Below are 13537 nucleotides of genomic sequence, written 5' to 3'. Positions count from 1 at the left end.
GTGAGGTACCCTCACTGTGAGTAACCTTCAACAAAACTCCCAGCCTCCAGAGGGTGCTGTCTGAGAATACTGTTCTTAGTCTTAAAATTTAAGTGTATTATTTTTGTAAAGTGTAATAAAAGTAAATGCAAATTGCTAATCTCGGTTCTCCACAATTCAAGATACCTTAAACTAAAATTATGACTTTTAGTAAGTTGGACACACAGCACTAATAGAATATTTCATGAAGTTTATGCATTTTTGTTATCTAAAACTCCATTGTTTCATTTTAAAGTTTTTTTTTACTTATTTAAATATTTGCTTTGTGTATTAATACTGAGTTCATACATCATTTATTTGAAATATGTGAGTATACTGAAGTGCACACACAAAATGCATATTGAAGAGAAGACATGTTTATTTATCCTCTGACATTATTAAGCTGTTACATTTTATAAGATGGACTGAATGAAAACGCAATTTTGCCCGCCAGCATCAGAATCTGGCCCGGCAGATGATTTAACAAATTAATAATAAATTATTTGCTTATCGTCACAAAAAAAATATTAGTATTTCATATTGAGTTCAGAGCTTTTATTCTGGAAAAAAATATGAACTTATTCAAATAGATTCTGTTGCTAGAATTCAATTCAGTTGTATTTGCATAGCGCCAAATCATAACATAAATTATCTCAAAGCACTTAAGTTAGCGTAAACTAAATGTTTGGTTTGAAAAATAAAAACACTGCTGTTGTTATGGACAGCCACGTTTGGGGAGTAAATGTCCCTAAAATAACTACTTGCAAATGTCAGGCTCAAAGAAGAAGCAGTAATTCTTAAAATTGAAATAATAATAAATACATAAAAATAATAAAGACATTTTTAAGGCACTATGCTTGATGAAGATATGATGTTTATGCCTAATATTCAATTGCTTACAAAACAATTGGCCCTCAGCCACATTGACTTGCTGATCCCTGATATATCAGGATCACCTATCAGTATCGGCTGCGCTCAGACACATCGGTCGACTGAACTGTAATCAGAACCTGTCGTTGGACGCGTCCTCTTCCCGTCTTCCGTCTAAATCGCTGCTTTTCATTCACGATCAGTTTTGTGCGATTATCATCATCATCAGCAGCAGCAGCAGCAGCATCAGCATCATCACTGACTGATGACCTCCATCCATCTCTGTCGTCGACCATCTCTCGTTCTCTCTCATCCTCCAGGCTCCTCAGACCGTGTGTCCTCCATCCACCATGCTGCAGGTCGGGGACGAGGTGATGTGCTTCTCTGCGGTGTTTCTGCTTCTGTTGTTGGGGACCAGGAGCGCTACGGGAGCCTGCCTCATCACCGCATTCCTCTACGTATTCATGGTGATGTTCCGCTTCCCCCCGGTGCCAGCGGACCGGGCTGGCCACGTCCTCCGGCCCAGGGCTCTTTCTTCAGGCGGCGTGCCGGTGGTGGCGCACCGCGGAGGCAGCCATGACGCTCCGGAGAACACGGTGGCAGCGATCAGAGAGGTCAAACACCAGCCGGCTGTTGTGATGACTCTGTGGAGCTCTTCCATAAACCGACTATTATCATTATGTAGTCTTTATAGAAGGTTAAGGGGGAGGCGGGCTGCAGAACACCTTATCTACAGAGTGGATAGGATGAGAAATAATGGAGTATCCCAAAAACATCACCATGAACATACTAGAAATGATGTTACAGATATGAACCCTTATGTTTGGATAAGAGTATAATCACTTAAAAATTAAAAATAAATATTTGTTTTTTGTTCTAGCACAACTTGGCTCGGCACAGCTTTACTCGATTCATTTGCTTTTCTGTTCTATTTTTTTAAGTTCCTGTTCTGGTGAGCCGATACCAATGCCGCTTTTCCACTACACAGTGCCGCCACAACTCAACTCGCCTCGGCACAGCTCTGTTTTTGCTTTTCCATTAGCGATAGTACCTGGTACTTGTTTTTTAGTACCTGCTTTTACCTGCTTGAGGTTCCAAGCGAGCTGAGACTATGCGTGATGTCGCCACTGAAGTCACTGGAAGAGTCATGAGAGCGACGTCCGACACAAGACTCAAACCAAACAGTGTCGAACTCTACACCTGTTAAAAAGGCTTAAAATCCTGAAAGCGTGCATTAATCTGCAACATTTACCACGGAAATGTCTAAAATCTCAATATTTAACTGAGGAGTCTGGTGGATTTAGCGACAGCCCTGATCGTGAGCCGAATCGCAACCCGTTCAGCCGTATTTTAATTCAGTGACTGTCAGACAGGAAGTACTGAACTAATCTTTTTTAATGAACTGATTCTAATAATTCAGTACACCGAAAAAGAAAAGAAATGCTCTGCCGCTAGTTTGTGCGTTTGTGTCGCCTTTGATTCATTTTCATTTGTATTCATTTTCTTATCGCCCTGTAATCTCGTGCTCTAGGCCAGTAGGAACGGGGCCACTGGAGTGGAGCTGGACCTGAGTTTCACCGCTGACGGTGTGCCGGTCCTGATGCACGACGAGACTGTTGACCGTACGACCAATGGCTCCGGACCAATTAGCAAACTGCAAATGGTCCAAATCAGGAGATTAGATGCTGCTGCTCACCACAGGCTGAAGTATGTTTTCTATCAAGTTTGCTTTTTAATTGATTGTTTTCATTATCGATTCATCTGTCAGTTGTTTTCTCGATCGCTTGGTCTGTAAAATGTCAGAAATTGTTTAAAAAAACGTTGATCAGTGTCTCTCAAACCTGGAAATGATGATTTTCTCTAATGTCTTGTTTTTTGTCCACAAACCAAAGTGATTCTGTTTTAAAGATTTCTTGTTATCTGGAGCAAAGAAACCAGCAAATATTGACAGTTAAGAAGCTGAAAAATCAGTAAATGGATTATGAAAATAGTTGATGACTAATTTAGTAATCGATTAATAATCGGGTAACTGTTTCAGCTCTAGTTGTCTGATAACATTCCCCCGCTGCACACACAGAAAGTGATTTGTGTGTGTGTGTGTGTGTTTTAAGTTTTAAGAATAACCTCAGTCAGGTTTAATAATCATTTCTGTTCATGAAGACCAAACAAAGGCAGAATAACATCATCATCATCAGCAACAACAACAACAACAATAATAATCACCAAACATGTTGCAGTGAAGCTTTAATAAGAAACTAAAGTCACTCTTATGGTCCATAATATTGAATTAGAAATGTTCTTGCAAATGTGCTGACGTTGCAGCTTGAATATCAGTGACCTCTTGACCTTTTAAATACAGTATATCACAGTATGAAGATTTTGACTCTCTTATCCTTATCCTATTATATTTGTGCATATCTGAGCATATTTACCTTCTTTTTTTATCACTGTGATCCGAGCAAAACAACTTTGTACTTGATTTTCAAAGTATAGTAGGTTTAAATGTGTAGATTTGCCTCTGATAATTGCTGTGTTTTGGTTTTTCCTCTCCAGAGACAAGTTCGGTGGAGAGAAGGTCCCAACTCTGCAGGAGGCCGTGGAAGAGTGCATGAGACACAAACTGACCATCATCTTTGATGTCAAAGGTCAACCTGATAAGGTGCTAAATGTGGTGAAATAGCATTATAATGTAAGAAGCAGCATTTTCTGTTTCCTGTCCCCAATTCCCCGAAAGTGCCTTTTTTAAACAAACTATTCTCTCAATCACACAATACCCTGCCATTTGGCATAAACACAAACTTAAGTAGCATCGTCAATAATTTGCCAGTGTTCTCTTGTTCAGTTATCATGTTTTCCTCTTTTCCAGGCTGCATCAGTGCTTCATGAGATGTACAAGAAATTCCCCGTCCTTTACAATTCCAGTATTGTTTCCTCCTTTGAGCCCAAAGTTATCTACAAGGTAACATTAATGTTGATCATCAACTTTTTAAGATTTTTCATTTTTACAATTTACACATGTTTACATAAGTGTATGAAATGTGTGTGATGTTAGCTTTTGCTTGCAATTAATGACTTAGTGCATAGACAGTAAATGCACCAATGGTAACAAGAGGTGGGAGACTCGAGTCTTGAGACTTGACTTATTAGACTTCAGTAAAATGACTTAAATATGAGTTACCATTACAATTTCTTATCGAAACATGGAAAACACTGGGTGTCTGCTTTTGAAAGCTTGCCTTAATAAACCTGGCAACCGAGCGGCACCCACACCACTATGTAAGATTTCAGTCGTCACTTCAAATCCCACAAAGGAAAGAAAGACAGGAAGTCAGTTGGGTCAAAAGATGGTTATGATTAGTGTGCGAAAAGTGACGTTTTTTTAGTCTCTTTGAAATTTATTTCCACAGTTTAATGGAGGCCTAATGTTGAATATGTATATTTTTTTTAAATAAATGATTCAGTTGTATGGGACCATTCAGCAGCCCTCATATTGTATGAGTAATAATAATAAAACTCAAGCAGCTCAAAATAACCTACTTTTGAGAACACGACTCGCTTGATTTTAAAGCAGGGACTGGACTTGACTTGCTTGATTCTTGCAAGAATTACTTCAGACTTACTCCCATCTCTGATGGTAACACCCACTGTCTACTAACACCACAGACTTCAGTGATATTGTCATGAAGATTCTCTGGTTTCACAGATGCGTCAGACTGACCCCGACGTGGTCACAGCCCTGACCCACCGGCCCTGGAGACTGAGCCACTTCGCTGACGGCACTCCTCGGACGCCGTCGGCGTGGGGTCAGCTCTGGACGGGCTTTCTCGACGTCTTGTTGGACTGGGCCCATCATCACATACTGTGGAAACTTTGCGGCGTCTCTGCCATCGTCATGCAGAAAAACTTTATCTCGTTGTAAGTGAAATTAAGAGTGTTTTATCCCCGTTTTATCCCAAGACAGGCCAGTTTCATTTATATACTGTATATAATAGCACTTTTCATACACAAAGGCAGATTTAAAAACACATATTTAAAAACCACACATTTAAACTCAACAGAAACATAATTGTAAGGAATCAATAAAAAAGATTTAGTTTTGTTCGATGAAAGAATATTACTATATTATCAGTCTACACAGATTGGGGCAACAATGCCTGAATTGTCCAGTGTATCTGCATGAACTACAGAAGTAATGTTTGAAAATGATAAAAATAGCAAATTGCTTCATTTCTTAATCTACAGCAGCGTGTGGTTCATGTCTGAAGCTGTTAGAGCTGGAGCAACCAAACTGCAAATGTTTGGTTATTTGGTATCAACATTTCAGGCCTTCTTTTTTTATCAATGTTAACCAAATTACAGTTTCCCAATCATGATCACCCAAAGCATTCCTAGATAGTAAAAAAAATGTTTGCAGCACAATTCAGGATCATTTAATCAGTTTGTGTCTCTTCAAATGAAACAGTCTAAGAAGGGAAAACTCCTAATAGAATAAACAGAATAAGACCATAAACTACAGTATATTATAGTGCCAAGACATAAAAAAGTACTGTAGATACTGTATCTGTGACTGTGTGCTCTTCCCCCTCCTTTCTTTCACTCAGGGACTACGTTCAGTACTGGGCAGAGCGAGGTGTGGAGGTGATGGGCTGGACCATAAACACCGCTGTGGAGAAAGACTATTACCAAAATGTTCTCAAGATCGGGTACATCACTGACAGTCTGCTGGGAGACTGTGATCCTCATTACTGAAACACACACACACAAAGTCAGTATTATTGCAACCTTTTTCAGTTTCCTAACACACAAAACAGACATATTTACAGATTAAGTTTAAATTAGGGACTCAAAGGTGCTGTCAGCGAGTCAACATGTTTGGTGAAAGACGACATTTATTCACTGACAACAAGCCTACGTTGTTTTAATTTCAAAATGAGCAGCATCCAGTCGAGGCTTTTCAGCTCTGTATCAGAAGGAGGCCAAGTCCATACTGCACTACCACACCCCGAAAACATATATAATGAGACCATTCAGGTGCACTGGGCATGAGCATGCAGGTGTAAACAGGAGACTGATTCTCATCTGCCGCTGCTTGCTGGAGCCTGCCCCACACTAGAGGATTTTCAAACCACAGACACAACAAACTTTGTAACCAATTTCCAATGTTTTAATCCTGAGAAAGCACAGACTAGACGATGCACTCCAGGCGCAGGACCACACGTTTGGCGTTTAATCAAACGATTTCTGGGCGGAGATTCCAGGGATTGGGGATCTCACAGAAACTCAGAAATTTAACGTGACTTCAGACATGAAGGTGGAGGTGTCGTTGTGTGCGGACGAAGTCATTGCTGAGAAGATGGAATCAACTTGGCTTGTACAAGTTACGGTTCTAAACAGAAGTACGCAACATCCGTTTCCCGGTCAACTCGCTCTCATTGGTCACGTCCCAATCACTAATCAGTTGTAAATATCAAACGCTAATTTGGCCAAATAATTTGTTCAAATTGGAAGGCACCCACGATTGTCAGAATGGCCAGATTTGGACCAAACTCTGGGTAATTATCGTCTTGTTTAGGGCAAGCTTTAGTTTCAAAAAAGTCCTGAGCTGATTCTTTACGGCTCCTTTATTTTTCTCTAAACCGATAAAACATTGTGAACCTAAAAAAAAAAATATATACCAATATAATATACAAAAACATAAATCTCAGTTCTGAGAAAAGTTTTTCTTGAAATTGTTGCGTTGCAAGCAACGACAAAACACACACACACAGTGTTGAGATCATGACCTAACAAGGCAGTGTGTTACAGTAAGTGTTAATGTGAGCAACAAATATAATATCCAGTTCCGCATGCCCAACATCCATGACTAATCCATGACTAAAATCCATCTAAACAGAGCTAGCAGCGTTTACAGCGTAAACATCCCCGTTATTGGAGCCGCATTATATGGAGGACCACAGTATCTAGAGTAAAAGTTATGCAGTGTTTTACGTTTTTAATGAAAACAGAGTCATGTGAATGTAGTCACTTAGGAAACGCTCTGGATCAGTGACAGCTGTCAGAATATAGAGCTCATTAACACATATTTCAACAAAGCGATTTCCCTGACAGCAGCTTTAAGGATGAATTTGGTCTTAACTAACTAGCACTACATTAGTCTATTTGCAGAACGCATGATTTATTTTAGAGGTAAGACTCGATCATGACCTGTAGCTGGCATACAGGTGTTTTCCTTTACATCTTTAGACACATTAGACCAAGAAGGTTCATTTTCATTTACATCGGAACTCGTACAAGAGACAAGTCGGTAAAACCGTGCACACAAACGTACCTTGGACTATAGCCGTTAGCAATAGCAGTCAATAACAGTACATTATTCTACATTTTTCCATGTCAACAGATAAGAGTGGAACAGTACTATGTGTTTGACTGATTTACTGTAAAACAAATATGACTGTAAAGTTTAAAAAAAAAAAAAAGTATTAGTGTCTGTACAGGTGACAGCCATCTTGGAATCCTTTCCGAGTTAAAAACCTGACTTCTGGCTACAACAGGAACGCACCACAAGGCCTGGGTGATACTTCCCACATCCACTCTGGTCCATGAGGGTCCACATTACACAAATTCATCCAACCATTTCCACAGTGGTCCACACAGATGAACAAGAGCAGCCCTACAGCGTTGAGTCCAAGTGGACTGGACTTATGTACCATGACACTTTCCAGTCCAGTCACTCTTTTAGTTCAAGGAGACAATGAAAAAGACAGTAACCATGGAAACTTGTGGTTGTGGTTACATGAGGAAGTACCCACACGTGTACAAGCCAGCGCTCCAGAACTCCTGAGGAGAAGTTGCCACCGCTGTAGTGAATTGTTAGAATGAGCTTTGGTCTGAATGGAACCATGGTCATGGTACATGTGGAAAGTGTGACCCAGGCTAAAACCTCCTCATCCTTATCCTACAACCAGCAGCAGCACCTCCAGCTCTCCTGAACCAGGTTTTTGGATCATGGTAAAGACCTTCTCTACCTTCAGAGCTGATCTTTCAGTGGCTTTGTTGCCTTCACTGTAAATAGATTTGACACCTTCTTGCATCGTGCCTGCCCTCATGATATTTATTTAATAATGAACTACAGAGGATCTTGGGTGAATGTGTTGTATAAAGATTATACGTCACATTCACTTGCCTGCCGTTGCTGCGCAAACACACACAAGAAGCTTTGCTACAAGATATTAAAAGTTGGAGTGACTCAACTGTAAGAAACAACAAAGTTTGGTTAATCCTTAAGGGGAAAGTTAATGCTTTTGTTCAACTGTGTACTGGCCTACAAATGTAACCTGTTTGACACATGTCAGCTATTGTGTAATATGAGGATAATACGTGTAATTCCTGTTTAAAGAAACGGACTGTAAAAAATTCTGCCTGAAAAAGCCAATCAAGCGTAACTGCAGCCCAAGAAACCAGAGTGACAACATTTCTTGTTGGTAAAAGCTTAACCACCTCATCTCGTTACCAACACATTTATTCTGTAAGGTATTTAGTTGAATAATAATATGAATAATAATAATTCTCTTGCATTTAATTTTTACATTTTCATCAAAATATTTGAATTTTTGTCTCAAATAAACCGTGAAAGTATTGAAAGCCAGTTTGCAAATATGAAGTGCATAGAATTGTTTAAGTGAGAAATGTAAGCAAATACATTTTATTCAACAAACATGTCTTGTGTTTGTGTGCGTTGTCTTCTTTGTCCACTTCTTTGTCCACCAGTTACACTATAGTCAAAGTGTGATTACATTGTAAACAGACGTGTTTATACACTGACAATGTGTTGTGTGCCTAACTTCACCTGTGTATACTGTAAACACAGGAACGTTGGGCAGGTGGGGGACACAGTTTGAGGGAGCAGGCTGTTGTTCACCCCCACTGAGTGTATTCTTGTATGAAATGTATAATATTATGATATATTATGTATAATAATAGTTATGCACTTTATTTATACAGCAACTTTCAAAACAAAGTTTAGAAATGTAAAATTCGCTCTCCTAAGTCTTGAAAAAGCACATAAAAATCTGTCTTTAAAGGGGATTGTTACACTGTGGGGTTCTCTCCAGGTTATCTGGTTTCCTCCCAAACATTCAGATCAGGTTAATTGGAAACTCTACAACTACAATTTAGAGTGTCCAATTAAACTACTGACCTACTAACCTACTCCTTGACTAGGGCAGTTGTTGACACACATTCTCCTTTTTCATATGTTAAAAAAGTAAACATAGTAATTTTTCCCCACCCAACAAAGTAAACTACTCATCATAAAATGTGCTGTTTTATTGGGCCACATGCCTTCATTCTTCAAGTTGTTGCAATTTAATGCAACTTAAAATTGATGGTATGATGCACAGTTCTTAAAGCAAAGGCCACAACCTGATTAATATGCCAGAGTTTGCCTAAAAAAAGGCCTTGAGTTAGTAGTATTTTGGCTTTTTGTCTTGATGCTTCAAAAGTTAGATCTTGCCTTTGTTCAGAGCCAAGGTCGGGGATCTTAAAAGATCTCAAAATGATTAGTGACCATGTGATGGAGTGGCTTAGGATCTAATCCCTGACCCCTCTGTTGAAGATGACCATGTTACCCACTAAACCTGTGTAATAGGAGTAATGTGCTCTATGCTTGACGTCACCAAATTTATCATGGACACATCTAGTTATGCCCACTTTCACCTCCAAAAATCTAAACAGAAAACCCAATATTATGAATGCTGTCTTATAGGTTAGTATGTGGTCCCAAATTTGACAAAAAAAGTAATACTTTAGCATGTGGTCCAAAATTTGACAAAAAAGTCATAGGTTAATATGTGGTCCAAAATTTTACAATAAAGTCATAGGTTAATATGTGGTCCAAAATTTGAAAAGAATTTCATACTTTAGTATGTCGTCCAAAATTTGAAAAAAATGTCATACTTTAGTATGTCGTCCAAAATTTGACAAAAATGTCATACTTTAGTATGTCGTCCAAAATTTGACAAAAAGTCATAGGTTAGTATGTCGTCCAAAATCGGTCAAAAATAGTCATAGTATAGTATGTCGTCCAAAATCGGTCAAAAACGGCATAATATAGTATGTCGTCCAAAATCGGTCAAAAACATCATAGTATAGTATGTTGGCCAAAATCGGTCAAAAGTGTCATAGTATAGTTTGTCGTCCAAAATGACTCAAAAAAGTCATAGTATAGTATGTCTTCCAAAATCACCAAAAAAAGTCATGGTATAGTATGTTGTCCAAAATTGGTAAAAAATGTCATAGTATTGTATGTCGTCCAAAACCGGTCAAAAAAGTCATAGTATTGTATGTCGTCCAAAATCAGTCAAAAAAGTCATAGTATAGTATGTTGTTTAAACACGGTCAAAAAAATCATAGTATTGTATGTCGTCCAAAATCACTCAAAAAAGTCATAGTATATTATGTCGTCCCAAATCGGTCAAAAACGTCATAGTATAGTATGTCGTCCAAAATCTGTCAAAAACAACATAGTATAGTATGTTGGCCAAAATCAGTCAAAAGCGTCATAGCATAGTATGTCGTCCAAAATGACTCAAAAAAGTCATAGTATAGTATGTCTTCCAAAATCACCAAAAAAAGTTATGGTATAGTATGTCGTCAAAAATGTCATAGTATAGTATGTCGTCCAAAACCGGTCAAAAAAGTCATAGTATAGTATGTCGTCCAAAATCGTTCAAAAACGTCATAGTATAGTATGTCGTCCAAAATCACCAAAAAAAAGTCATAGTATAGTATGTCGTCCAAGATCGGTCAAAAAAGTCATAGTATTGTATGTCTTCCAAAATAACCAAAAAAAGTCATAGTATAGTATGTTGTTTAAACACGGTCAAAAAAATCATAGTATTGTATGTCGTCCAAAATCACTCAAAAAAGTCATAGTATATTATGTCGTCCCAAATCGGTCAAAAACGTCATAGTATAGTATGTCGTCCAAAATCTGTCAAAAACAACATAGTATAGTATGTTGGCCAAAATCAGTCAAAAGCGTCATAGCATAGTATGTCGTCCAAAATGACTCAAAAAAGTCATAGTATAGTATGTCTTCCAAAATCACCAAAAAAAGTTATGGTATAGTATGTCGTCAAAAATGTCATAGTATAGTATGTCGTCCAAAACCGGTCAAAAAAGTCATAGTATAGTATGTCGTCCAAAATCGTTCAAAAACGTCATAGTATAGTATGTCGTCCAAAATCACCAAAAAAAAGTCATAGTATAGTATGTCGTCCAAGATCGGTCAAAAAAGTCATAGTATTGTATGTCTTCCAAAATAACCAAAAAAAGTCATGGTATAGTATGTCGTCCAAAATCGGTCAAAAAAGTCATAGTATAGTATGTCGTCCAAAATCGGTCAAAAAAGTCATAGTATAGTATGTCGTCCAAAATCGGTCGAAAAAGTCATAGTATAGTATGTCGTCCAAAATCGGTCGAAAAAGTCATAGTATAGTATGTCGTCCAAAATCGGTCGAAAAAGTCATAGTATAGTATGTCGTCCAAAATCGGTCAAAAAAGTCATAGTATAGTATGTCGTCCAAAATCGGTCAAAAAGTCATAGTATTGTATGTCGTCCAAAATCGGTCAAAAGCGTCATAGTATAGTATGTCCTCCAAAATCACTCAAAAAAGTCATAGTATAGTATGTCGTCCAAAATCGGTCAAAAGCGTCATAGTATAGTATGTCGTCCAAAATCGGTCAAAAAAGTCATAGTATAGTATGTCGTCCAAGATCGGTCAAAAAAGTCATAGTATAGTATGTCGTCCAAGATCGGTCAAAAAAGTCATAGTATAGTATGTCGTCCAAGATCGGTCAAAAAAGTCATAGTATTGTATGTCGTCCAAAATGATTAAAAAAAGTCATAGTATAGTATGTCTTCCAAAATCACCAAAAAAAGTTATGGTATAGTATGTCGTCCAAAATTGGTCAAAAATGTCATAGTATAGTATGTCGTCCAAAATCGGTCAAAAACATCATAGTATAGTATGTTGGCCAAAATCGGTCAAAAGCGTCATAGTATAGTATGTCGTCCAAAATCGGTCAAAAAGTCATAGTATTGTATGTCGTCCAAAATTGGTCAAAAATGTCATAGTAATAGTATGTCGTCCAAAACCGGTCAAAAACGTCATAGTATTGTATGTCGTCCAAAATCGGTCAAAAAAGTCATAGTATTGTATGTTGGCCAAAATCGGTCAAAAGCGTCATAGCATAGTATGTCGTCCAAAATGACTCAAAAAAGTCATAGTATAGTATGTCGTCCAAAATCGGTCAAAAAAGTCATAGTATAGTATGTCGTCCAAAATCGTTCAAAAACGTCATAGTATAGTATGTCGTCCAAAATCACCAAAAAAAAGTCATAGTATAGTATGTCGTCCAAGATCGGTCAAAAAAGTCATAGTATAGTATGTCGTCCAAGATCGGTCAAAAAAGTCATAGTATTGTATGTCGTCCAAAATGACTCAAAAAAGTCATAGTATAGTATGTCTTCCAAAATCACCAAAAAAAGTTATGGTATAGTATGTCGTCCAAAATTGGTCAAAAATGTCATAGTATAGTATGTCGTCCAAAACCGGTCAAAAACGTCATAGTATTGTATGTCATCCAAAATCGGTCAAAAAAGTCATAGTATTGTATGTCGTCCAAAATCGGTCAGAAAAGTCATAGTATAGTATGTCGTCCAAAATCGGTCGAAAAAGTCATAGTATAGTATGTCGTCCAAAATCGGTCAAAAAAGTCATAGTATAGTATGTCGTCCAAAATCGGTCAAAAAGTCATAGTATTGTATGTCGTCCAAAATCGGTCAAAAGCGTCATAGTATAGTATGTCCTCCAAAATCACTCAAAAAAGTCATAGTATAGTATGTCGTCCAAAATTGGTCAAAAATGTCATAGTATAGTATGTCGTCCAAAACCGGTCAAAAACGTCATAGTATTGTATGTCGTCCAAAATCGGTCAAAAAAGTCATAGTATAGTATGTCGTCCAAAATCGGTCGAAAAAAAGTCATAGTATAGTATGTCGTCCAAAACCGGTCAAAAAAGTCATAGTATTGTATGTCGTCCAAAATCGGTCAAAAAAGTCATAGTATTGTATGTCGTCCAAAATCAGTCAAAAGCGTCATAGTATAGTATGTCCTCCAAAATCACTCAAAAAAGTCATAGTATAGTATGTCGTCCAAAATTGGTCAAAAATGTCATAGTAATAGTATGTCGTCCAAAACCGGTCAAAAACGTCATAGTATTGTATGTCGTCCAAAACCGGTCAAAAAAGTCATAGTATTGTATGTTGGCCAAAATCGGTCAAAAGCGTCATAGCATAGTATGTCGTCCAAAATGACTCAAAAAAGTCATAGTATAGTATGTCGTCCAAAATCGGTCAAAAAAGTCATAGTATAGTATGTCGTCCAAAATCGGTCAAAAAAGTCATAGTATAGTATGTCGTCCAAAACCGGTCAAAAAAGTCATAGTATAGTATGTCGTCCAAAATCGTTCAAAAACGTCATAGTATAGTATGTCGTCCAAAATCACCAAAAAAAGTCATAGTATAGTATGTCGTCCAAGATCGGTCAAAAAAGTCATAGTATAGTATGTCGTCCAAGATCGGTCA

The 13537-nt window shown here is 37.8% G+C and overlaps 1 protein-coding gene across 1 annotated transcript; it reads left to right on the top strand.

The window, feature by feature from the left end:
- Nucleotides 1-467: 467 nt before the first annotated feature.
- On the top strand, nt 468-5793 carry LOC131476179 (glycerophosphodiester phosphodiesterase 1-like). The gene is made up of 6 exons (XM_058654716.1): nt 468-1502; nt 2420-2595; nt 3442-3547; nt 3755-3847; nt 4592-4803; nt 5490-5793. Exons 1-6 carry the CDS (start codon nt 1239-1241, stop codon nt 5635-5637), a joined length of 999 nt encoding a protein of 332 aa, XP_058510699.1. The 5' UTR covers nt 468-1238; the 3' UTR covers nt 5638-5793.
- Nucleotides 5794-13537: the final 7744 nt, after the last annotated feature.

The sequence above is a fragment of the Solea solea genome, chromosome 16, assembly GCF_958295425.1.
Source record: "Solea solea chromosome 16, fSolSol10.1, whole genome shotgun sequence".
In the NCBI taxonomy this organism is placed as follows: Eukaryota; Metazoa; Chordata; class Actinopteri; order Pleuronectiformes; family Soleidae; genus Solea; species Solea solea.
The sequence above is the reverse complement of the archived record's forward strand: the minus strand, read 5'-3'. Positions and strand labels throughout refer to the sequence as shown.